Raw genomic sequence first — 26,875 nt, forward strand, 5'->3', positions numbered from 1 at the left:
TTTTATTTCTTATGGGATTCACATTCAACTGTAGGTCATAACAGAATGGCACAATCATAAAACAAAACATGACAACAAAGAAAAAAATGAACTGACCCCTGTTCAAAAGTTTGCACACCCTTAGTTCTTAATACTGTGTATTGCCCCTTTAGCATGAATGACAGCATGGAGTCCTTTGTAATAGTTGTTTATGAGGCCCCAAATTCTGGCTGGTGGTATAGCTGTCCATTTGTCTTGGCAAAATACCTCCAGGTCATGCAAAGTCTTTTGTCGTCTTGCATGAATTGCAACGAATGGCTCAATGATATTAATGTCAGGAGACTGTGTTGGCCACACCAGAACCTTCCACTTTTTCTGCTGTAACCACAAGAGGGTCAACTTGGCCTTGTGCTTAGGATCATTGTCGTGCTGGAAAATCCAAGAGTGTCCCATGTGCAGCTTTCATGCAGAAGAATGCAAATTGTTTGCCAGTATTTTCTGAAAACATGCTGCATTCATCTTGCCATCATGTTTCACATTGGTGATGGTTTTCTGTTCACTATACTGTAGGAATTTGTTGACCCCTCTCCAAATATAGCACTTATGTTTGAGACCAAAAGGCTCTATTTTGGTGTCGTCATTCCAAATTACAGTGTGCCAGTGAGGCGTGCCAGTGAGGCGTGTCAAGGTGTTGTCAGGCATATTGTAATGAGGCTTTTTTGTGGCATTAGCACAGTAGAGACTTCTTTCTGGCAACTCGACCATGCAGCTCATTTTTGTTCAAGTATCATCGTATTGTGCTCCTTGAAACAACCACACCGTCTTTTTCCAGAGCAGCCTGTATTTCTCCTGAGGTTTCCTGTGGGTTTTTCTTTGTATCCCGAACAATTGTTCTGGCAGTTTTGGCTGAAATATTTTTTGTCTACCTGACCTTGGCTTGGTTTCAAGAGATCCCCGAATTTTCCACTTCTTAACAAGTGATTGAACAATACTGACTTGCATTTGCAAGGCTTTGATATCTTTTTATATCCTTTTCTTTTTTATAAAGTTCCATGACCTTGTTACGCAGGTCTTTTGACAGTTCTTTTCTGCTCCCCATGGCTCAGTATCTAGCCTGCTCAGTGCATCTATGTGAGAGCTAACAAACTCATTGACTATTTATACACAGACACTTCTTGAAATTTAAAAAGCCACAGGTGTATAGGAAATTCATCTTTAATTGCCATTTTCACCTGTATGTCACTTTATGTGTCTGTCACAAGGCCAAACATTCAAGGATATGTATACTTTTGATCCGAGCCATTTGGGTGATTTCTGTTATCATTATGATTTAAAAAGGAGCCAAACAACTATGTGATAATAAATGGCTTCATATGATCACTATACTTAAATAAACTTTTTTTTTTTTTGCATGATCAGTCATATTTTCAAAACCAATGCCAACATGTCACACTTTCTGCCAGAGTATGCACACTTATGAGCACAACTATATGTTCATTTATTTAACTGGGGATCGTGGAAGGAACACAAATTGAAGGAAGGTTAGTGGAAGGCCAGAAATCTGTACAATCTTTTCTCTGATTTGTTTTACGGATTGGTGTTAGAGTGCATATAAATCAGAGTAGCTGCAGTTTTTTCCCCCTCTGGCTTGTGGACATATCACAGTAGATATTCAGCCATGTCTGTCCACGTTACATGTTGAACCCCTATAATACTTGTAGTCCTGTTTTATATATGTTGTAGATCTACCTACTCAGACTTCAGTGTTCATTTGTGTATTTCTGTTTGTCTTTGTGTGGGTGAATCTGATTGTACTATAATAGTACTATAATAGTTATTCATAGTTAATCATTTCAGTTAACATCAACATCAAATGTTTATACAGTTTTCACTTGCAACAAGTAATTCTTGCTGTGCCATAAGACGCGACATATCTGCACGCACTCTTTGGCCAGACCATTGACCTGGAAGGCATATAAACACACAGTAAATGCTATTTACATCAAAAGACTTTTGCTGGTGATAGTAGAATTGTTTCAGTGCCAGTACAATATGTTTTTGGTTGCTTCCTAGCAATTTTCTTTTCTGGTTCTATTTATACATGGAACAGGACCAGACTGCATACGTCACTGCTCATTCTACTGTAAAACACTGAATGAGACATCATCTTTAGACCTCATTAGCCGTGGAAGTATCTGTCAGGAAAATATAACATGTAATTTCGGGAAATTAGCATGCAACAATTATGAGTTTTACCTGTTTGCACCATAAAAAAAAAATATCTCTGAGAAATATTTGGCCAAAATGTCATTCATTGAAATAAAACTATTGTTGTCTAAATAGGCTCTCAGTTTCATTGATAGTAAAAGTTCATCAAACATCTGTCACAGGTTTGTTTACGCCTCTGCTCCATCGGTTTATTTCAGGAGCCTCTGTAACTGACCACTTTCCATCTTCACTCTCCCTATCTCACTCTCTCACCTCACTAACAGTCTTTGTATTGTATCATTAGGCCTTATTTATCATGTAAAGTTTTTGGGAATTACATGTTCTGCTTCTTAACAGGCTGGCATGTTGTGCTGTGATATGAGGAGTGAGGATGTTGTCAACATAGTTCCCTGTTGGCTGATGTACAGGATGCAGACAGGAGACATAAAGTTGGAGAAAGAGACAGAAGGAGAGGGAGAAACAAAGGACTAAGTTGACATTAGAACCGAGGGCAATTTGATAGATATTGCTGGAATGAAGATTCTTGAAGTGTCTGTAAATTGCAGATCACATGAAAGTACAAGAGAGCATAATCAAAGCACGAGACAGAATATGTTGGCACAATATTTTAATAATAACAATATGGTCTAGAAATTTGGATGCAGTTGTAGGTGCTGAATGTAATCATTTTGAATATTTAACCACATCTATTTGCTTTATTTTGTATTTCCCACTGATCAACTTTAAATGCAAAACAGATCTTAAGGTGTATTACAAAGAACAAATGTCACTGCACATTTAGAACAGGGCTAGAAATGTACCTGAGTGTACCAGTAGCATTAAACTTTTCAGTGCTGTGTTGTAGAGAGACATTATTCATTAGGGATTGGTATGCTGTTGCTGTGGCATGATCTGACAGAATTCAGCTACACCACATTTCTATAGTTTGAGGTCACTTAAAAATGTCCTTGAATTCAAAAGAAAAGCACATTTGTAGTCCATTAAAATAACATAAAATAGATCAGAACAGTGTAGACATTGTTAATGTTGTAAATGACTACAGTATTTGGAAACTGCATATTTTTTGAGGAATATCTACATAGGCGTACAGAGGCCCATTGGGATTTGTCTTGTCACAGAACCGACTGTCATGACCAAATTGTTTCAGCTAAGAACTAAGCACTACCCAAGTTACAGTCTGTAGTTTCTTTGAAAAACAGGCTTACGATGTATGAAAATAATAAGTTGAAACTGAGGCATTTTACCTATTTATGCATTATGTTTACACTGTCTTCAGAAAGACATTGTTCAGACCCATTAATTTCCTCCACATTTTGTTGTTGTTATAGACTTCATTTAGAATTGATAAAAATGTGCCTTCAATTTGTACATAATACCCAATATCAAATTAAATGTGTACACATTTACTGAAACATCACATGTACATACTTAGTGACCCCTAACTTTTAAACGGTAGTGATTTGATCATGAAATTATGAAATTCTCTCCCTTGTTATGACAATGGTAATATACTATATGTATACATAATTTTGCTTATCCTGTCTCTGCCTGTCCATTGTTTTTCTGTCCATTGTTTTTCTGATGATAAAGACAGAGATAGAAATACACAGACAAACTTTTGGGCTGAGAATGAAGGACATAACAGATCTAAAATCTGTTCAAAGATGGCTTGGTGACCACAGCAGGATTGTTTCCTGGCCTTTAGACAGCAACTGCAAGATATGTAACAGCCTAGTTCAGAGGGAGTTGTCTTTCACTGCCTGGCTGTTTGTCTGTCTCTTTGTGCTGTGGCTTCCCATATTCTCGTACATACTAATCAGTTGCATTGTATTGTTGCCTGCATGCCTGCTCCTCAACAAACAGAAGCCTAGATACTTAATATTCATCGAGCAATCTCAATATGTTGTTTTCCCCTCTCCTCAGCACCAAGGTGGGCTGTAGATCTAAAGTGTATGAGATAATAAGGGAGTATGATTGAGTTTTAAATAATTCAAGCGGCATTAATATCCTCATTATATGGGCCCCTAGCCACAGGCAGATCTCTCCAGTCAATGATATTAAAGGGGGTCGGGAGATTTCAAGTGTTTTCACTTGGTTTCACCCTTCAGTTCTAATCAGAAGCCTCTTCGTGTGGTTGAGTTTGATCTGGCATGCAGGGAACATGCTGCTGGAAGTTTAGGGGAATTCTCTGAGGGCCATGAAGAGGCTGGTTGCATGCACACACATATTTACAGACACATGAACACACACAGGGGTGGACAGGAGGACCTCAAAGCGATATGTCCACTTTATTTATGAAGCCAACCAAAACATTGCACACAGGAGACATTGACACAAAATATGTATGGTAACCAGATTTAATTAGATTAAAAAGTATAAAAGAAAGGGAAATTGCTGGTCTCTGGAATGTATTTTGTGTACATTTGTATATTATTTATGATACCCTCTTGGGAGCTGCATAAACTCTTAGCATAAGCGGTGACTCAAAGAACCCCTGGAGTTCCACTAAGAACAACTGCCAGTCACTTAAATTGTTTTGTTTTTTCACACCCACTTATCTACAAACCATACTCCACATCTATGGAGATTTTTTGAATTTTGAACTTAAAATATATGTTTTGAATCTGTTACGATAGGTCTGTAGTCTCTACCAACTTGTACACATACATTTGACCGTATTTGACCATTTGTCTGTCTGCTTACCTATGACACCTCCCTATATGATGCCTGAAATGGTAGTATGCAATACTCTAGATTAATTACTTGCTGATATTAATGCTAATTTTCCTTCTCAAGGGAAGACTAATGTAAACGTCTTGTTTTACTCCTTGTAGCTACCTAATGGTCTCGAGTTTGTCTGGTATATGCCCACTTCATCCTTTTAGCTAATTAAAAGGGTACTGTTTAGAATCATAAAACTAAACAATAAGATGACTATTCTCCTCCTCATATTTCCTTATTGAACAAGACCAGTATAGTATTAGCTAATTCAGGGTGGTTTACCATTGGAAAAATAGTACTGCAAGTGTCTAAAGCGCATATTAAGACATTACAAGTAGATCAGCAAGAAAGTTTAAATGGGGAATATCTCTGGCACTCTGAATTTTGAGAAAACGATTATTCATAGCATTAACTTAAACATTAAATGTAGATGTCAATGTCTCTTGTATGGTGTAAATACACTTAAGGGATGTGTCTTTTATGAAAAAATATGAAAAAAATGCTGACAGTTCCAATCAGTACATTAGTTGTCTGGTCAAATACAAAAATGTCGGTGTAAAAAAGTATAAAATAAATACAAAGCAATGATCAAACAAAGTAAATGAAGATTATCTTACTACTTGAACACGCACACATTATACAGTTTATTTTACTAATTCTACCAAGCGGTTGTTGGTCATTCTAGCCTAACTTTAAATCTCTCTTCATGACCCTTATTACTTCATTCTGTCTTCGCTCCAATGAAGGTCCATGTGACCAGCCTCATCCTGTGATTACCCTAAAACTCCACTGTCATCCTTTAATTCTTATGAAACAAACATTTCATAGCTGCAAGCTTGTATTCCCTGTTAGCTGCAAACTTGTTTTCTCTGCTTTACGTTTCTTTCCACATCTCTATATTTTATTATATTCTCTTAATTTTTCAGCATATTTATGTGTTTTAACACACCTAGTCTTCTGCTTATCATATTTATTGACTGTTACATAGTTTTGTCTTTTTCAACCTGTTTATGGTTTTCAGTCATTACCACCAATTTTCCTTGGGCTCACTTGAACTGTTGTGCACTGGTGCAGAGCACCAACACTCATCTGGACTGGGTGTAGACTTTGTATAGAAACTCCATATTCTAAGACAATCACAAACCCCTATTTTTATTCATCTCAACCTCAGGCTCTCCATACAGAGACAAGATCACCATAGCAATTCTGCAACTACAGGAAGAAGGGAAACTGCACATGATGAAGGAGAAGTGGTGGAGGGGAAATGGTTGTCCAGAGGATGAGAAGAATAAAGAGGCCAGCGCTCTGGGGGTCCAAAACATTGGGGGCATATTTATCGTCCTGGCAGCTGGACTTGTCCTCTCTGTTTTTGTTGCAGTTGGAGAGTTCATCTATAAGTCCAAACAAAACGCACAACAGGAAAAGGTAAAGCAACTTGTTTTCATGTATATTTAGATTGCAATGAAAATGTACATGTGTGTGAGATTTTTGACAAGAACATTTCTTCACTGGTAGCTCTATGTTTTTGCCTAATTTACATTTATTTTTTCTGGTTTTCAAAAAAATATCTCAAAATACACAACTTGAAAAGAGAGACATTCAGTCTCATTCTATTTTCAATAAAATGTCCCTCCCCTTCACCTCACACTCAGTTGACACATTTATGAGATTATATAAAGTTATAATCTTTTATTATTGTGCATGATATACAATAACCACAGACTAAAGCATTATTAGTTACATTGAGATAACAAGGACTATTTTACACAAAGTTATAGGTCAGGTCCCCATATTTGAAATGATGGCCTTAACCTCTGTTTACTGACCGTCAAGTCAAGACTTACAGTGGGGAGAACAAGTATTTGATACACTGCTGATCTTGCAGGTTTTCCCACTTAAAAAGCATGTAGAAGCATGTCATTTTTATCATAGGTACTCTTCAACTGTGAGTGAAGGAAACCAAAACAAAATGATTTTTAAGTAATTAATTTGCATGACAAAAGTATCTGATACATCAGAAAAGCAGAACTTAATATTTGGTACAGAAACCTTTGTTTGCAATTACAGAGATCATACGTTTCCTGTAGTTCTTGACCAGGTTTGCACACACTGCAGCAGGGATTTTGGCCCACTCCTCGATACAGACCTTCTCCAGATCCTTCAGGTTTCGGGGCTGTCGCTGGGCAATACGGACTTTCAGCTCCCTCCAAAGATTTTCTATTGGGTTCAGGTCTGGAGACTGGCTAGGCCACTCCAGGACCTTGAGATTCTTCTTACGGAGCCACTCCTTAGTTGCCCTGGCTGTGTGTTTCGGGTCGTTGTCATGCTGGAAGACTCAGCCACGACCCATCTTCAATGCTCTTACTGAGGGAAGGAGGTTGTTGGCCAAGATCTCGCGATACATGGCCCCATCCATCCTTCCCTCAATACAGTGCAGTCGTCCTGTCCCCATTGCAGAAAAGCATCCCCAAAGAATGATGTTTCCACCTCCATGCTTCACGGTTGGGATGGTGTTCTTGGGGTTGTACTCAATCTTCTTCTTCCTCCAAACACGGCGAGTGGAGTTTAGGCCAAAAAGCTATATTTTTGTCTCATCAGACCACATGACTTTCTCCCATTCCTCCTCTGGATCATCCAGATGGTCACTGGTAAACTTCAGACGGGCCTGGACATGCGCTGGCTTGAGCGGGGGACCTTGCGTGCGCTGCAGGATTTTAATCCATGACGGCGTAATGTGTTACTAATGGTTTTCTTTGAGACTGTGGTCCCAGCTCTCTTCAGGTCATTGACCAGGTCCTGCCATGTAGTTCTGGGCTGATCCCTCACCTTCCTCATGATCATTGATGCCCCAGGAGGTGAGATCTTGCATGGAGCCCCAGACCGAGGGAGATTGACCGTCATCTTGAACTTCTTCCATTTTCTAATAATTGCACCAACAGTTGTTGCCTATTGTCCTGTAGCCCATCCCAGCCTTGTGAAGGTCTACAATTTTATCCCTGATATCCTTACACAGCTCTCTGGTCTGGGCCATTGTGGAGTGGTTGGAGTCTGTTTGATTGAGTGTGTGGACAGTTGTCTTTTATACAGGTAACGAGTTCAAACAGGTGCAGTTAATACAGGTAATGAGTGGAGAATAGGAGGGCTTCTTAAAGAAAAACTAACAGGTCTGTGAGAGCTGGAATTCTTACTGGTTGGTAGGTGATCAAATACTTATGTCATGCAATAAAATGCTAATTAATTATTTAAAGATCATACAATGTGATTTCCTGGATTTCTGTTTTAGATTACGTCTCTCACAGTTGAAGTGTACCTATGATAAAAATTACAGACCTCTACATGCTTTGTAATTAGGAAAACCTGCAAAATCGGCTGTGTTTCAAATACTGTTTTGCTACTGGTGATCCAGAGGTTCTTGGTAAGATCAATGGCTGCCTCTTCTAGGAGAGAGACATGGCCGTGCATAAACTTTTCAGCAAGACAATGACATCAAAATACACTAAACATACATCAAAATGAACAGAAATGTTTGTGGGACCCCAACATTTTTTTTTTTACAATGGCCATGTCAGTCTGTGGACAAAATATGACTCAATGATTGTGTTGTTTGTTTTTGCATTCACTTTTGCTCAGTTTCATAAAATGTGCCAGTACAGTACTTCTTGAGCTGACTGTATGTATGTCCTACATTTCAAAGGGATTTTTTTTTAAGTTATATTACACTACGCCTGCCATGATTTCCTGGACATTGAAACGTACACATCTGGGAGGGAGGTGTGTCTTACTCTATAAAAGTTCTAACCCAGTGTCTCTGAGTAATTTAAAATAAGCAACAACACACTCTTGAAATGACAGTAATCTGGTGAAATATCTAACTCATACTACCATAGAACTGTAACATTGTAACCTAAAGTTCTCTTATTTGTTTATGTGTCAGGTTAACAAACACCTATATATGATGATGTCCAACAGCCCTGTATGGGGCCTGTCTGCATTTTAAACCATATTTGCCAGGATAGGTACAGTGACATTTGTTCTATCTTTACAAATATATTAGGCAAGGCACCGCAAGAAAGTTACATTTCACTTATCAACAAATAAAGTCTTCAATGCAGTAATTTTCACACCATTTCATATGACAAACTATAAGGTGTAGTTTGACTTAATATGATGTTTGGGTGACATTTCCCTTATCTCTGTGTCTGAAGGCCCATGGTTTCATATTTCACGGATATCCATTCTTTAGTTCTGCCCAGCCAGAAGTTAGCATTTTTAGCTTTGCCCCAAATGTATGAATTAAAACTCGATTTAGTAAAAGCTGAATTGCTTGTGGAAAATAACTGAGAAATACTTTAAAATAAGAATAGTGTCTTTATCTCCTAGAACCTGTCGATGTTGTCTTCCCCAAGAGAATATATTCATTCTCTTAGCAAATCCGTCACAAATAAATGTGTTTACTGTGCAAATGTAGACTGTGATTATCAGGGCTATCAGCAATATATTTTCTAAATTTAAGTTATGGAAATAAATTGCGATTTACATCTGCATATTTACCTTTAATCAGACAATATTAACTGGGTGTGTAATTTCTCTGACCAAAGAAGGCTGAATCATATAGCCTACCTGTATGCATCAGAGGTTGCAGGATTTAATAGAAATAATGATTCGCCATAACTCTCATTTTTTGCAAACACAATTTTTGTCTTGAAATATAATAATTAATTCCCTATAATATATTGCATGTTAAGGAGTCAGGCTGTTAATGCAGGCTTGCCTGAAGAATGCCTCCATTCCCCCTAACAACCCACGTCCTTTTTACATCTCAGACACAACACATGCACCACTGTTTGTAAAAGCATTTTAGCTTATTGGGAATTCCTTATGCAACGATAGCATATTATGATGAGCCCCATCCCAACACATAACAGACACATCACATGCACAGTCAAGGCTGGCGTATTGTAATAAGGCTTCTGTCTTAAATGCTAAAGGCCTGTCTTAACATGAAATACCTAAACAAATAGTAAAGAGACTAATTGTGTTCATGTCCAAAGAGCAGTAAAGCATATTCATCATGACACAGTAAGTATAGGATCATTTTCTTGCCTTTATCCACTTAGCCCCAACAGAACCAAGGTGATAGGAAGCGTGAGGAATTCTGCTGTCACCATGGACCCTCCAAGCAGCTACCAGTAGACTTTAACCACCAGCTCAAATGACCTTGAGAATGACTCCAGAGACTCCCGGCATCTACAATGACCTTAAAATGCACAGAATTTATTTCTTTTTTAATTTCTTTTAATTTAGATACTGGAAATTTTCCTGTCAGGACAACTGGCAGCAATGTTATATTCACACAATATTTGAATGAAACGTTGCCAATGGTGCATGACTGAGCGTATGATTGAAAAGTTTCTTTTAAACTATAGCTGCACAATTTCACAGTATGGGATTGGAAGGTTGGCTCAAATGCATAGTCCATATTGTTAATGTAAATGTCACACATCATGCATATTTTTACTCTTCTCCATGCCACTCTCAACATGTTGTCCACTTCCATCCCTTTCCATAAAATAAATAATTATCAGATACAAATCTTTTGACATGAGACAAACTGAACAAATCTAGAAAAACACAGTCAAGGCTCCAACATACTCCATTGATCACACAAGACAGCGATGCTGCTGCTTGGCCATAAGCTCCCATACAGGTATAATTCATAGCTTTTAGTTGTGAAGTGATGTTCACTGAATCCTTGTGTAAATGAAAACATGAACACACATAGACCAGAGGTACCACCACAAATGAAATAAATGACATAGCACCCAGAGCCAGGATAGACAAACATGCACAGCACTACAAATACAGTGATGCCAGTGAAGACAGGAGGTCCCTGATGCCATTGAAAAAATCATTGAAACATTTTAGTTAAATACATAACTATACATATAATTGGTGGTGAGTAGAGTAGGGAACAAGGAGAGCCAAGACAGGGAGAAAAAATAGTGATGTTTTTAGGAACCTGATGATGGGGATTATGACCTCTACTTCTACTACAGCTAAGCACAATGTGTAGGGTAGTACTGTGTTTGTTTTAGTGAGAGGCGCAGCCACATTGGAACTGTTTTTAAATGTAAAACCATGACACAATATGCACTGTACTACGTCTTCCCTTTTCAAATTAGTAGTCACTTTTGAAACACCTGAAATTGTATTTGAGTTGCTAAAGGTCCTTCACTTAAATGTGTTCCTCTCTTCTATAATACAGTGTTGTTTTTTCACTAAGATGCTGAAAGTGTCAACTTGAAATCTGTGCAACTAAGTATCTTTTTGTTGGGTTTGTCATGCTTGATGGCACACCTAGCAATTTGCATTTTATAATTACTTTTATTTTGTATGATTATAAAGAATAAATAAATAAATAATAAATGCAGATACATCTAAAGCAGATAACTTATTAGAACGTATGTACCATACACGTAAATTGAGCCTTTGTTAATATTATTTTCAAAATCCATGAGGAAATGTTAATTGTATGTTTGCAGAAAGTATTTTAATTTAATTCTCTCAGATTGTAATACAGAATAATTAATTTGACAAAATATTTTCCACATGTTAACAACATTAATAAAAGACTAAAAAACTTTTGAGCTTTTAGTAGGCGTGTTATTCTGGTAGGCCCAATGAGAAATTTCATCCACACATTCCTGTCATAACCACATCAAATACCATGATCATCAAGGTTGTCCTCTATCTGTTAGCATCCTCATTGTCCTTCTCCAGCTTTCCCATCCCCTTTCTCCATATTTTTCGGTAGCATGGCTGAGACCTTTTATCAGGACTTATACATTCCTACAAAGTGCACACTTTCGCCAAACCAGCCAAAGATGCTGTGCCCCTGTTTGACTGTCAAGTGAAGTGAAGTGACTTTTTTTTTATATTTCACATGCATATCCAAACTCCTCTTCACTTTCTAAATGGAATCTCCAGATCTCAGGCTAACATCAGCAAGATGCTTGATTGCTATCTGGGACACACTGGCGTAGCGTGGTGATGCCAGGGCCGGGTGGAAGATGTCCTCACCTGTAACTTTCATACAGCAAACAGCCACATAAAAATCAAGTACAACTTGAAAGAGTACATTGTGGGCATGTTGCAATAAATATAATAATATAATCATGACATAACATTAATGACAAATCAGAAAAATATTTGCTTTGTTTTTTCAGAGATTGACTGTGCTATTTTCAATGTTCTACTTCTCATGATCTTTATTCCCTTGAAATCTTTACAGAATTGAATGACCATTTTGGACAATTCTGTGATTAGGCTATAAAGTGTTTGCCTTAAAAAGTATAAGGGCAAAACGTTGTTTTGAGAATCCCAAAAGTTTATCTGTAGCTGATCTACTGACTATCTAGTAAACCATAGCCTAAAGTTAACTTCATTCTAACCCTAACCCTCACTCTAAACCTCATTCTAAACTTAACCTTAAGCTTAACCTAAGCAAGCAGCACAGAACACCAACATATGGAAATTGGGAAAAGTGTAAACAGTAAAATATAAGGTTTTGAGGTGTACACATCTGGTTTGTCAGCATACTTAGAGAAGTTATGTAGTGGCCCAAGGGTGTGTGGTGGAGTGAGTGTTGGAGGAAGGGGTGGGTGGAGAAGGCCACGTGTAAAAAGACTGAGAACACACCAGAGAGGGAAAGCATAATTCCAGTTGGTTTTGTTGTGTTACGTGTCAATCAAATTATATTATTCCAAGTTGCATGAATGTGGAAGACAAGTTTATGCAAGTTTTTTGCTTTTCTTGCTCTACAGAAGCATTCTAGAATTATACTGGGGTCTAAAGTTCAAGTAGTTTATTTATCAAATAGCACTGAATAACACAGCTTCATACTGCACAGTGAAATTCTTGTGACATGGCACATGACATCTATGTAGTAAGAATAAAGAGATATGTAAAGCAAGAAAAATATAGCAATAATATACATAATTTACAGAGCAATTTAAACTAGCAGCAATAAAAAAAAGTAGGATGGGGAATATAAACAATATGGGCCGAAAATGGAATATTATTGATTTAACAAGTATACCAATATATACATAATGTAAGCTAGCAGGAATTTTAAAAATAGTAGGATGGAGAGTATGAAAACTATGGGTAGTTATTGGTACATAATATTCTATATACTGTATGCAATATCCCTATGAATGGTACATACAAAAGAATACTCTTATGTACATTGAAAGTACATGGGAATACATCAGAGCATTTGGAATGCTCATGAGTGATCCGTATGATCATACATCAGTGTTGCTGGCTGAGGAGCTTTATGGCAAAAAAAAGGGAAAAACCTGTTGGTGAGTCTTGAAGTGTGTGCCCCAATGCGCCGGTAGCGTCTCTGGTAGCATTTAATGGGTTAAACTCTATATATTTTGATAAATCTAATAATGCTAATTCCAGGTTGGAACAGAAGAGTAGCAGGATGATATGCGGTGTTATCTGTATGTCAAACATAGAGCTTAGTGGTTAGGCCAAATCAGACCATAGAATTTTCCGCCACTTGGACTCGGAGTCTCCCACATACCTTCTGGGAAACCCTAGATTTGATGTGAGTTATTTCCTTTTTGCCACTCTCACATAAGGGCCACTTTTGTCAAATATGTGGGTAATTGATGCAGTATGCACAGTGTATCCCAGCTCAGCTGTGGATGTCTGTAACTCCTTTAGAGTTGCCATAGGTTTTAATAGCGAGCTCCCTGACTATTGCCCTTCAAGCCCGGATACTCCGTTTTTGGAGATGGTCTATTCTAGACAGATTCACTGTTGTGCCATATTTTGTCTGTTTCTTGTTAATGGACTTTAGTGTGTTCCAGGGGATAATCAATGCCTTAAATCGGTGGATAATCAATGGAAATATTTTTTTATTCTACCACTGGTGCTGTTGAAGAATCTTATTCTGGATTTTCTTTGAATTATCATTTGTCTACATGATGTAGTTCTTGTTTTGGAATACTGCAAACCAACTGTGGGACCTCCCAGAGACAGTATTTAACCTAAATTCATGTGAAACACCTTGATTGCACACATGTGGATTTCATTCAGCTAATTACGTTACTTCCTGAGACAATTAGTTGCGCTTCACCTCTCTCTGGAGTGTCATACCAAAGAGGGTGAATCTTATGCAATCAATTATTTTCTGTTTTATAAATGTAATTCATTCATAACATTTTCAACTATTTCAAGAATTAATTTCTTGATTAATTCACTTGATCATTGGCAAAAAAATGCATTTTGATTTCGTATTGTAACACTAAATCTGGAAAAGTCCAAGGGGGTTGAATACTTTTGAGGACCACTGTATGATTTTAGGTCAAACAATCCCCTGAAGGAGGCCCGGCACTAGAACATACATGTTGGATGGCATTTGATTTCCATGGGCGGGCACACTTATCGGTATTCATTAGTAACTTCAGCATGATGGATGGAAAGCAAATACAGTTGTGCTCAAAAGTTTGCATTCCCTAGGAGTGTATTGCCCCCTTTAGCATCAATGAGAGCGTGTAATAGTTGTCTTTGATGCCCCAAATTCTTGCAGGTGGTATAGCTGCCCATTTATCTTGGCAAAATGCCTCCAGGCCATGCAAAGTCTTTGGTCGACTTGCATGAGCTGCACGTTTGAGATCTCCCCAGAGTGACTCGATGATATTAAGGTCAGGAGACTGTGATGGCCACTCCAGGACCTTCCCCCTTTTCTGCTGTAACCAATGGAGGGTTAACTTGGCCTTGTGCTTAAGGTCATTGTCACGCTGAAAAGTCCAAGAGAATCCCATGCGCAGCTTTCACGCAGAAGAATGCGAATTGTCTGCCAGTATTTTCTAATAACATGCTGCATTCGTCTTGCCAAACATTTTTACAAGATTGCCTCTGCCTTTAGAGCTCACACCCCCCAAAAACTTCAGTGAGCCACCACCATGCTTCTCAGTGGGGATGGTATTCTGTTCACTATAGGCCTTGTTGATCCCTCCCCGAAGTTGTGGTTGTGACCATAAAGCTCTATTTTGGTCTTGTCACTCCAAATTAGTGTGCCAGAAGCTGTGAGGCGTGTCAAGGTGTTGTCGGACATATTGTAACCAGGCTTTTTTGTGGCATTGGTGCAGTAAAGGCTTCTTTCTTGCAACTCGACCATGCAGCTCATTTTGTTCAAGTATTGTCATATTGTGCTCCTTGAAACAATCACACCGTCTTTTTCCAGAGCAGACTATAGGTTACCTGTGGGTTTGTCTCCCAAACAATTATTCTGGCAGTTTGGGGTGAAATATATTTTGGTCTACCTGACCTTGGCTTGGTATCAAGATTCCCGAATTTTCACTTTTTAGTGAAAATTAGTAAGTGATGGAACAGTACTGACTGGCATTTGTAAGGCTTTGTATATCTTTTTATATCCTTTTCCATCTTTATAAAGTTCCATTACCTTTTATGCATGTCTTTTGACAGTTCTTTTCTGCTCCATATGGCTCAGTATCTACCCTGCACAGTGCATTCATGTGAGAGCTAACAAACTCATTGACTATTTATACACAGACACTAATGGAAATTCACCTTTAATTGACATTATCACCTGTGTGTCACCTTGTGTGTCTGTAACAAGGCCAAACATTGAAGGGTATGTCTTTTGATCAGGGCCTTTTGGGTGATTTCTGTTATCATTAAGATTTAAAAAGGAGGCAAACAACTATGTGATAATAAATGGATTCATATGATCACTATCCTTAAATAAAAGACATGATCAGTCATGTTTTCTTTTTGCCTGATCAGTCATATTTTGAAAATCAATGCCAAAATTTCACAATTTCTGCCAAGGTATGCAAACTTATGAGCGCAACTGTAATAGCAAAATACACAGCTGTCAATCAAATTTGAAAGCTTTTACTAACTACAGTTGTTACACATTCTTTGTAGCTTTGTGCTCACATCACTTAATAAAACCTATCTTTGATCACATTTGCAGATCAAGATAGCTACATTCCCAATGGTAAATACTACACTATTGGGAAGCATCGAAAATGTAAGTCTCCATAATACCAGAACAGTATTTTATAGGCAATATGCCTGTCATGCCATATTGTGTTTGCGCAAATGATAATTTGTGACCTTTAGGCTACTGGTTCTTTTCAAAACAGCCCTTGTAGAAACTCCTATTAACAGCATAGCCAACAGCACTGTCAGTAGTTTTGAAATCTTCTAGTACAGAGTAATGTTTTGCGATTATTAGCGACATACATTTTTTAACTAGCATGTCATTAATTACCATTTCGGAATTTGTTTAAAAAAATTTATTTAGCTAGGTAGTTAGCGACATAACCAAAAAATACAACCCCTGTTCCCAATTATCGTCTACCTTACTATTTTGTTCAATAACATTATATTTTGTTTATATTGGTGTTGCAAATGACAGATGACACTCCTCTGAAGTGTCTACTAGAAATATTTTGTCAGCTTTCTTGCCTTCTGGTAATGAAAAATATGACAATTTGCAAAGATTTGCAACTTGTCTTGTCCCGGGGTACTCCAGTTCAAATCATAGCAGATTCAGCATGTTTTAGTATTTGATAGGTCTAAAACCCTGCCATTTAAAAGTACTTTATATATATTCAAAAAATATATGTTTGAAGTAATTCCAAATTAAAATGTGTTTATTATTATACATACAGTTAGGTCTGGAAATAACTGGACACTGACACAGGTTTTGTTATTTTGGCTGTTAAATAATGAATATGGCCTAAAAATGCAGTCTCTTAACTTTAATTTAAAGGTATTCAGATCCGAATTGGAGGAAGATTACAGCTTTTTAATACCTTCTTTTTCAATGGACCACAAGTAATTGGACAATTGACTCACAGGTTCTTTCATGGACAGGTGTGGGCTATTCCTTCTTTGTTTCTTCATCAATTAAGCAGGAAAAAGGTGTGGAGTTGATTCCAAGTGAGGCATTCGCATTAGGAGTGGCCAAATCAACAGTTTGGTATGTTTGGAGAAAAAAATAATGCACTGCAACACAAAAAGGTCTGGATGTCCATGGAAGACAACAGTGGTGGATGATCGTAGGATCCTTTCCATGGTAAAGAAAAACCCCTTCACAACATTCAGCCAAGTGAAGAACCCTCTCCAGGAGGTAGGCAAATCATTATCCAAGTGTACCATAATGAGAAGACTTTATGAGAGCAAATACAGGGGGTTCACCACAAGGTGCAAACTTGATAACTTGAAAAATCAAAAGCCAGATTAGCCTTTGCCAAAAAACATCTAAAAAAGACAGCCCCATTCTGGAACAGTATTCTTTGAACAGATGAACCTAAGATCAACCTGTACCAGAATTAATGTACCAGCTGCATTTTGAACAATCTGAAAGTGAGACAAGGAAGACTTACAGACTCCCATTTACAAAGAGTTACAATAGTCCAGACGGGAGGAAATTAACTATTGAAAGTAAGAAATGATAGAGGCCCTAAGTTATTAACAATAACTTTGGTGGAGTCTGTGGGGACAAACACAACAATTTCAGTTTGTGTTATTTAACTGTAAAACAATCAATGAGCGATTTCAGGGATTTCTTGTCACCAAGTTTCAGGGGAAGGTACAATTGTGTGTAATCGGCATAGCAATGGTAAGAGATGTTATATATCTGATAGATGGAGCCCAAGGGTGGCATATAATGAAAATTAGGTAGGGCCTAGGACAGAGCCTTGAGGTACCCAACAGGTGATGGATGCAGAGGAGAAGAAATTCCCGATGTTTACAGAAAATGCTTAAAGAAGTACATAGTTTTTTTTTGTATTAACACCGCTGTTCTTTTAATCTGCATCTGAAAAACATCTGTATAACGAAAAAAATCCTGAGCATAGGATGTTAGGTGTTTGACGTATAAAACAAAGAGCTGAGGCTCACTTTTATAAAAAATGTAAGAAGTTCAGAATGTAACAGTACCTAAGAAAATATGTTTTAGGTCAGAAGGAACCAAATCTGCTAAAAGAAAGGCAGATAGATGCCGTTCAAAAACACAAGTGAACATTGGTGCAGCTGCCTAACCATGATGGGTGGATACTCAAGGAACTCAAGGAGCAAAATGCATTAAACTGCGACGTTGATGTGGCAATTCTTCAGTTAAATAAGTAAGTAAAGTTAGCTGAAAAGCTAGCTACCTAGCTACACTCACACTGTTGTTAGTAATAGCCCTATTTGTGTTAATGTGGCAAGCTACACAGACAGAACTATAGTTACTGACTGTACATCTAACCAGCAGACGTTGTTCGCAGGTTTTGCTACTACTACCAGCTTCTAATAACGTCAGCTAGCCAGCAAGGACATTGTTAGCTTCCTAGAATAACCTGATACTGTTGTTAATTGTTTATAACTAATTACCTGGCAAAAAAGTATTGCCCAATTTGGTTAACAAGCTAGCTTTCTGTGGATAAAGAGATGCAATTATGTAGCTGTCTGTACATGCTGTTTGCTTTGTTTACTAGCCCAGCTAGTAGTACTGTGATCGGAAAACATTACTAGGGCAAGTTTAGACTAGATTTCTGAGAAAATGATGCAGAAATACTTCCTGTTATTGAAAGTTATGAACTTCAGCTTTAAGACAATCTAGAAGAATGGTATGATCAATCGTGTCAAAAGCAGAACTAAGATCAAGCAGAATTAATATAACAATTTCCATTGTCCCTAATCAACAATGAATAATTTAACACCTAAATAAGAGCTGACTCAGTACTATGGTATGCCCTAAAACCTGATGGAAATGTTTCCAGAATATGGTTCATTTATATATATAAAAAAAAGAAAACTAGGAAAAAATATGGTAGGAATGGCAATTTCAAAGAAAGGATAAATCTAGATTAGGTTTTTTAATAAGGGGCGGACCACTGCATGTTTAAAACAGGACAAGACAGTGCCATTGATGAGGCATCTATTTCTTATGGAAAATAAACTGAGACCAATATTGTCCAGTACTTCTTTAACACTAGAACCGCCAAATGCCTACGCCAACTGGCACTTCAGTTTGTAACAAAATTTAAACTGCCGTTTTGAAAGCTACCTCCTTCCATGACTTTTCCTAAATAGGCACACATTACATTGTTCCATTGTCAGAATTCTAAACTGACAAACAGAAATCTATTTAGAGACTATTTACCAGTTGTTTTTTTTACCCTGTTGTCTGACTTAATTCACCAACAGCCCAAGCCACTTAGCATTGGCAACCAATTGGAACCCCAGGCAGTAATCACCCCTCACCGAATGCATGACGTCAGTGGATGAATGCGCAATACTCCCAGATGAATGAAAACTTAATTAGGCTATTATTGAAACATACAAACGAAATGGGTTACTTTTCACAAGGGTTACCGTTTTTCAATAGGAGGTTCAGCTTATTGTGTAGGCTAATTCATCAAATGTAAATCGAAAATGTAAATATAAATAATTTTAGGAGGGAAAGAGAAACTAAATTGCACACACATCCTATCGTCTCTCTTTGAACTCTCTCATTTTGGACCTCGTTTTTTTCTAATAGCTCCTCTCGGTTTTTCGATAACTTCTTCATGTCACCTATGGAAAAATCGTATATACAATTAATCTGCGAGACTAGAGCTATGCATTGGCATTGAAGTCAACACCACTAAGCACCATTCACAGCCTATTCATTTCATACCTAGTCTTTTCTGCCCGGACCGCCTAAGGGGAGCCGGCCTAGAAGAGCGAATGTCTCTGATTGACTGACTAACTGACCCTTGTTAAATAGCGTAGTGGTTAGAGACTAGGGCTACGGAACAACAGGTCCCGCATTCAAATTCTGTCACAGTCAATACACATTATGCCTGAGAAATTGTTCAGGACAAACATTTTGCTGGCTACATCCTTCAGTAGCTACGTAATAGGAAGCCTAAAATAAAACAGTTCTGGTAGATATTAGGATTTGTTCACGATAGACAAACACTTCGCTGGCTACAAACTTCGCTGTTTTTCTCCTTTAATAAAACAGAGTTGTTCGATACTTTAAGGTAATGTTGGATTAAATAAGTAAGTGGAGCCTGCTAAGAAGAGCGAAAGTCACTGACTGACTGACCGACCAACCCTTGTTAAATAGCATAGTGGATAAAGAAGCGGACTTGGGAACTATAGATCTTGAGTTCGTGTATCCTCACAGGCGAAGCGAAGTACGCATTGTGAATTATTCCATATTGGTGAAAACTTCGCTGGCTAAAACATCCAGTGACTGCATTATAGTAAGCCTGAAATAAAACAGTTTGCGGTTATAGTGCATCTGTTTCTGGTGGATTTTCGAAGTACGCATTCGTGCATGCGTTTTGGGTCAGGTTAGACAAACACATTTGCTGGCTACAACATATAGTAGTTACGTTATAGTGAGCCTTATAGTGAGGTTATATTGCGACTGTTTCTGGCATGGAAAAGTTCATCTTCAGTCTCGCAAGCAATTGCTCAATTCTTATGATTATTCCTAGGAAGTTAGTAGATACTAGTAAGCCTATTACTGGCTAATAAGCTGTTAAAATGGCCAATGGCAAAAGCAATACAGTTCATAGACGCTATTTGTGGTAGAAGTAAACTTAATAAGAAACGTTTGTCAGTTTAACACAATGCTCAATAGTGTTTAGTGAGTGGCGAAATGCGTAATGCCGTGGCTTTATGGTTAAAGACAGTGCCTCTCACGTGGAAGACTTAAGTTCTAATCTATTGTGAACAACAACATTTATTTATTTTATTTTCACGATTCTCTCGTAGTTTCACTTGAAGAAAAAGTTTGTTATTGTCATCTTTCTTGATAGTTACAGCTATTTGTGGTGGAGGTAAACTTAGTAAGAAACGTTAGTCAGTTTAGCTGTATCAATATCATTCATGAATGGCCAATTAGCTGTTAAAACGGCCAGTGGCAAAAGAGGATTTGTTCAGGATAGACGCAAGAGGCTATACTGAAACCTATCAACCATAGAGCTCTGTGGTGTAGTGGTTAGCGACACAGCTTTTCATGTGGATGACCTGGGTTGGAAACTCAAGAGGGCAGTACTTTCTTTTGCGGGACGGCAGAACTAGGCTTGCCTTTTTTTTTGTTGAATGATATATTGAAAGTCTAAGTCTGGATCAAAGAACTCCCAACTTTCTGCCCAAAGGCACAGTATTTTTTGCTAGAGATCCTAGAGCCAACTGAACTTATATAGAACCCATCTGAAATAGATGGAGGTCCAATAACTAAAACTTCAGTTTTATCAGTGTTTGACAGAAAATTATTGGACATCCTGTTTGTAACATCTTCCAGGCAATTATGCAGAACACACAACTTGCTCAAGTCATTTGGCTTAAGTCATTTTGACAAATACAACTGCATATCATCTGCATAACAATGAACAGAACTGTCATGCTGACAAATTATATTACCTAATGTAAGCATAGAGAGAAAACAGGATTGGCCTCAAGATGAAACCCTGCGGAACACCACATATGACAGGCACAGAGGAAGATATATTTTACACATTTAGCAGACGCTCTTATTCCACTCGACTTACAATAAGTGCATTCCTCTTAAGGTGACTTGGAAAACCAACATCTGAAAATCATAATAAAGACACTGTAATTTGAAGCCGTTAGCTGGCAAAGTCAGTGCCAGAGAAATCAAACTTAAGTGCATTTTCATTTTTTTCTCTCTTTTTAAGATAATTAAGATAACTTACCTATTTGATGAGTTTCAGCCGCTTTTAGAAGAACATTTTTTCCCCCTGCTGTTTTTGGCGGGACTCTACTATCCTGGCTTCAAGGGGAGGTTTATTCCACCACTGAGGCACCAAGACATGTAATTGTTAATGGACACTACAAATGCTCTATTTGACAGATACGACAGATATCTAGTGCAATCCCTGAGATCCCAACTCAATTTCTAAGTCTGTCAATTAAAATGTTGTGGTCTGTAGTGTCAAAAGCTGCACTAAGATCCAGTAACAACAAGATTGAACACTCTAGAGTCAGCATTCATCGAGTCATTTGTAACCTTAACAAGAGCGGTGTCATGTCTGAGTTTCTGACCAAAGCCTGACTGGAATTTCTCAAAAATAAAAGTGTTCCACCACCTGTAAATGTAGTACAGGCAAATGTGGTCACTTTTTTGAAAATTCTGGATAAAAAGGGCAGCTTGGAAATTTACCTGTAAGAGGCTTTTTGTAGTACTGTAAATGTGGTAACTTTTTTGAAAATTCTGGATAAAAAGGGCAGCTTGGAAATTGACCTGTAAGAAGCTGAACACATGCTGACAAATAGTCAGGGTCACAACCTGTGCTGAGAGAACTGTTTATAATGAAGAGTAGTTCAGGGCCTACTTTTCCAATAATTTCTTTATTATTATTATCTAGAGGGCAAAAGGATGGTTTTAAATGAGATGTGATATCTTAAAGGTCTTCTAAAACAATTGCAGTAAAATAGTTAAATAAGTTTAGGCAGGGGTAAGGAACTTTAATACGGGGCAGAGTATGGTTTATCATAGATCTAATATTAGCAATTTTCTGATTAAAAAAGGTTAAGAACTTTTCACAGTCTGCAGCAGTTGAGGCCATGGCCCCGACTGGTGCTGGATTAACAACACGGTCAATAGTTCTAAATACAGTGCTTCTCATTCCTGGAATAAACTTCAGGATAATTTTTAACTAGATGTCTTGGTTTCTACAAGACAATTTAAAGCAACGTTAAAGATTAACATTGTTGTTGAATGTCATTTTTATTTGTAAAATGTATGTTTCTTTTAATTATCTTTCTGTTTTTAAAGTGCTGTACACAGGGCTCAGCGATAAAAGAGACCCTTATCTCAGTCTGACTGTCTCTGTAGAAATAAAGGAAAAGAAAAATAAGAACTTTGGGGTCATAAGACCTAGGCATTTTTATGAATCCTTTATGAATTGCCCTGGATCTCAAATAATTTATATATATTTTTTTACAAAAATAATAATACAAATAAAATGATCTATTCATCTGTAATTCTGATCATGCATTAAAGCCCTCAAAAAATATAATAAGCCTATTTTTGATAAAAAAACGCAAATGTTTTGGTTCCTATGTGTGTCATTCAAGCCGCTGATCTACTTTGCACTATTTGGAATGTGCACATTTATGTGAGCCCGTCGAGAGAAAGTGTGTGAGTGCACAGGTTACAGGGCTTGTCATTGTTGGCATCTGATTCTGGCAGCTATGGACATGAAATATATATTTTTAAATCATTATTCTATGAGCAATACAAGACACACAGCTTAGTAGGGCAGCACGATCAATAAATATTTACAATTCAAATGTCCAGCTGTATGTCTCAAATCAGTCAATCATACTATACAATTAATTGTTCTGATCACGCCTCTCATTTGTTGGAATTTATTAAAAGTGAGTTAAAGTGAGATATCTTAAAATATTCCAATTCCATGATGGCTCTATAACAAATGAAAGTAATTGCTTGACATATATATGTGTGTGTGGATGATTTAACCTAGGCTTTTACTGTATTTTCCCCCTCTTGTGATTTGCAATAACATGCTATTAGTCCCTTGAAATCTGTTCCCCTAATAGTATCTCCAAGAATAGCAGTCTCAGATTTAGTTTAGTCACTCTACTTTGTTTAATGCACCATTTGCAAATGCCAATGTAGCTTTTGAGAAAAGGAGAAGCAAGAAGAAGAGGCAGCAACTTAATTGGCCATGCAGCTACACAGGATTTGACTCAGACGAAATGTAATATGCATCAATAATTCATGCTTCTGTATGGGTCTGGGCCCCGGCTGGGCTGCCTTACAGAGAGGGATGGGAGGGGAATCTGCCATGGAGAAACTGCTTTAGCAAGCTTAAGATCCTCTGTGTGTGTGTGTGTGTGCATGTACATTTGTTTATGCATGCGTTTGAAACTCCAGATGGACTCCAGTATCTCATCGTGCACAGCTTTCTGTCTAACCCTTCAATCCACACTTCCATTGCATTAGCCCACCGCAGGCCATCAGTATTTCCTTAAACCCCTCTACTCACCAACCAAACACAAGTGCTCAATCTGAAAATAAATCTTGCCTGGGCTAAAGGCATGTTTTAATTAGAAAAATGTCAACACATTTTTATAATTACAAGCTATTAGTGCAAGCTACCATTACCACAGGTTGAATAAATGTACTACAATAGTAATTGAATGTATGATACTGTATAAGCTGTCAGTAGGTTAAGTTTAAATCAATAAATATTGCTTATGTTTCACATCTCATCTCCCAATACAAGAGGAAGCCCAGACAAATTTTGTGCAAACCCTGCTCTGATTATCATTTACATTTACAGTAACAACCCTATCCGCATATATGTAAACCTGCAACTTAAACCTGACTCACCGCAACACCATACCAAATCTCAGCCCACCTGCCCTTTCCAGAGGTGATAAACCTACAGCCATCTCCTCCAGCTCCAACCCTATCTCACACGCTCTTTCTTAGGCAGATCCTTTCTCCGTTGCCTGTTTTCTGAGCCAGCCTTAGCTGGAAGATCTCAGAGAGGTAGCTGTAGAGAGCCTGCCTGGGGGAGTGGTAGCTCTGCAGTCATCTGCTCTGCTCTGATGGGCTTTTCTACTGCCATATTATTTGAAAACAGAGAAAGATCTCTGAAATCCTTGTCCCCCCTCTTTTTTCTCTCTGTCTTGGTCTCTTTCTTACAGAGGTCCTTCTGCAGTGCCATGGTGGACGAGTTGCGGGTGTCCCTGAAGTGCCAGCGGCGCCTAAAACACAAGCCCCAGCCACCTGTCATGGTCAAGACAGAGGAGGTCATCAACATGCACACCTTCAATGACCGCAGACTCCCAGGGAAAGAGACAATGGCCTAAAGTCCCTCACTCTATCCCTATATACTGTAACTTGGAGGTGTGTAGGGTGCAGCGATATTGAGGTAGGGACAAAGGCTGATGGCTGATTTATGTACGTGGATTTGTGAATGTGGACGGTAGGGATATGTTAGAAGCAGAAAGGAAAAGAGAAGAATGAAAACATTTGGAGAAGAGAGGAGCAGAGCTGCTCTGACCAATGACTGGATTAACTATCTGCCATTGTTGTTCCTAGACACTTAGCCTAAGATTAAAAGAGATTTAACAATGTTTCCTGTGGAAATAACTTGAACCAACTTGGGAGCAATTTAATGTGAGTTACCTCATTTCTCTACCTGGGAATGCATGTTGGCAAGAAGTGGTGTCAGGATTTAGTATTGAAAAAGAAAGCGATATTTCCAGGACTCTGAACACAGGAGGAAGGGAATAGTTTAATAAAAGAGTTACAGAGTTTCAGACCTGTATTCTCTAACTGCTACCCAATGACTTCATCTTCCTTAGTGACAATATCACAATGGCTTAAAAAAGGTAGCACAAGAAATTGTACATTACTCAACCATGGATGTTAGGCAAACACATACACCGTTTTCCAAACATAGAGGAAGAGGGAAATCAGGTGGGCTGAAAAACCACAAGTTCCTAATTAAACCCAAAGCCACAAACCCAAATCTGCTGCCAACATGTGTAAAGGCATTGCTTAGTCATATGATTCAATGTTGATGAGAGTTCATTCTGAGAGTTCATCATGCATCAGGCAATAAGTGATTTAATTTATTTATGTTTATAAGTACTAATACTTTTTAAACATATGAGTCAGGGTCTATAGGGACAGACATTTTTTTTTTAAATATAAATAATGTGTGTAAAAGTACAAGCAGCAAGAGATTATTAGGAAAGAGACAGTTAAGTAAAAAGTATTCAGTGAATGTAACAGGAAGTGACAAAGTGAAAGTAGTAACCTTGAGCATTAAACTGAAGGCAAGCAGAAGAGCAGGCAAGGATCACTGAAACAAAATCTGAAAAGAACTGCAGATTTCACATGAGGACTATTCATTGAAGTGTTTATTTTATTTATTCATTTCTTCATAAGTTATTGGACTGGATTTTCACAACAGCTGCAAGAATACAGTACATATTGCATTATCAGATTTTAAGGGTACACATTATTTCTTTTTTTGACATTGAGTTTCAGATTATTTTCTGTAATCTTGTGGCTTTTATTTTAGTAACAGAATCCTCACATTTAATTGTGCAAATGCAATTTATATGAAAAGATGTTTTTGTACGAAGATAAAACATTTTGTAATAATTTCTATTAACACTAAATGTACTGCGGTTGTTGTCCACGGCAGAAAGAGAAACAGTCTCTCCACTGGAGGCCAGTGAATAGCAGCTCCTTCAAGGCTAACACAACCTTCTCCAGGGGACATGAGAACAACACCCTCCAAGGACTGGTCTAATAGGGATGGGGGATCCATGTTTATTTAGGGGGCACAGGAGAATTATATTAGAATTTCAGTGGCATAATACATTTTGGAAAGAAATATTTTTATCATGTAAAGGAATCATATTTAAAAGAAAGATATTTTTACTTCAGGTTAAAGAAGAAAAATCTAAATAATTGAATATATATATACATACACACATACATACACACACACACACACACACACACACATACACACATACATATATATATATATATATATATATATATATATATATATATATATATATATACATACACACACACTCACCTAAAGGATTATTAGGAGCACCTGTTCAATTTCTCATTAATGCAATTATCTAATCAACCAATCACATGGCAGTTGCTTCAATGCATTTAGGGGTGTGGTCCTGGTCAAGACAATCTCCTGAACTCCAAACTGAATGTCAGAATGGGAAAGAAAGGTGATTTAAGCAATTTTGAATGTGGCATGGTTGTTGGTGCCAGACGGGCCGATCTGAGTATTTCACAATCTGCTCAGTTACTGGGATTTTCACGCACAACCATTTCTAGGGTTTACGAAGAATGGTGCGAAAAGGG

At 37.7% G+C, this 26,875-nt stretch overlaps 1 protein-coding gene across 2 annotated transcripts in view; it reads left to right on the plus strand.

The window, feature by feature from the left end:
* grik2 (glutamate receptor, ionotropic, kainate 2) overlaps positions 1–26,489 on the plus strand; it is a 330,777-nt gene extending 304,288 nt beyond the window's left edge. The window contains exons 16-17 of one of the 2 annotated variants that reach the window (XM_013139315.4): positions 6,101–6,354; positions 24,667–26,489. In XM_013139315.4, coding sequence (XP_012994769.2) covers positions 6,101–6,354; positions 24,667–24,831 — 419 coding nt within the window. In that variant the 3' untranslated portion in view covers positions 24,832–26,489. Of the gene's footprint in view, positions 1–6,100; positions 6,355–10,046; positions 11,486–24,666 lie in introns of those variants that run through there. The other variant, XM_020041428.2, reaches the window with a different exon arrangement.
* Positions 26,490–26,875: the final 386 nt, after the last annotated feature.

The sequence above is a fragment of the Esox lucius genome, chromosome 20 (genome assembly GCF_011004845.1).
Source record: "Esox lucius isolate fEsoLuc1 chromosome 20, fEsoLuc1.pri, whole genome shotgun sequence".
Taxonomy (NCBI): domain Eukaryota; kingdom Metazoa; phylum Chordata; class Actinopteri; order Esociformes; family Esocidae; genus Esox; species Esox lucius.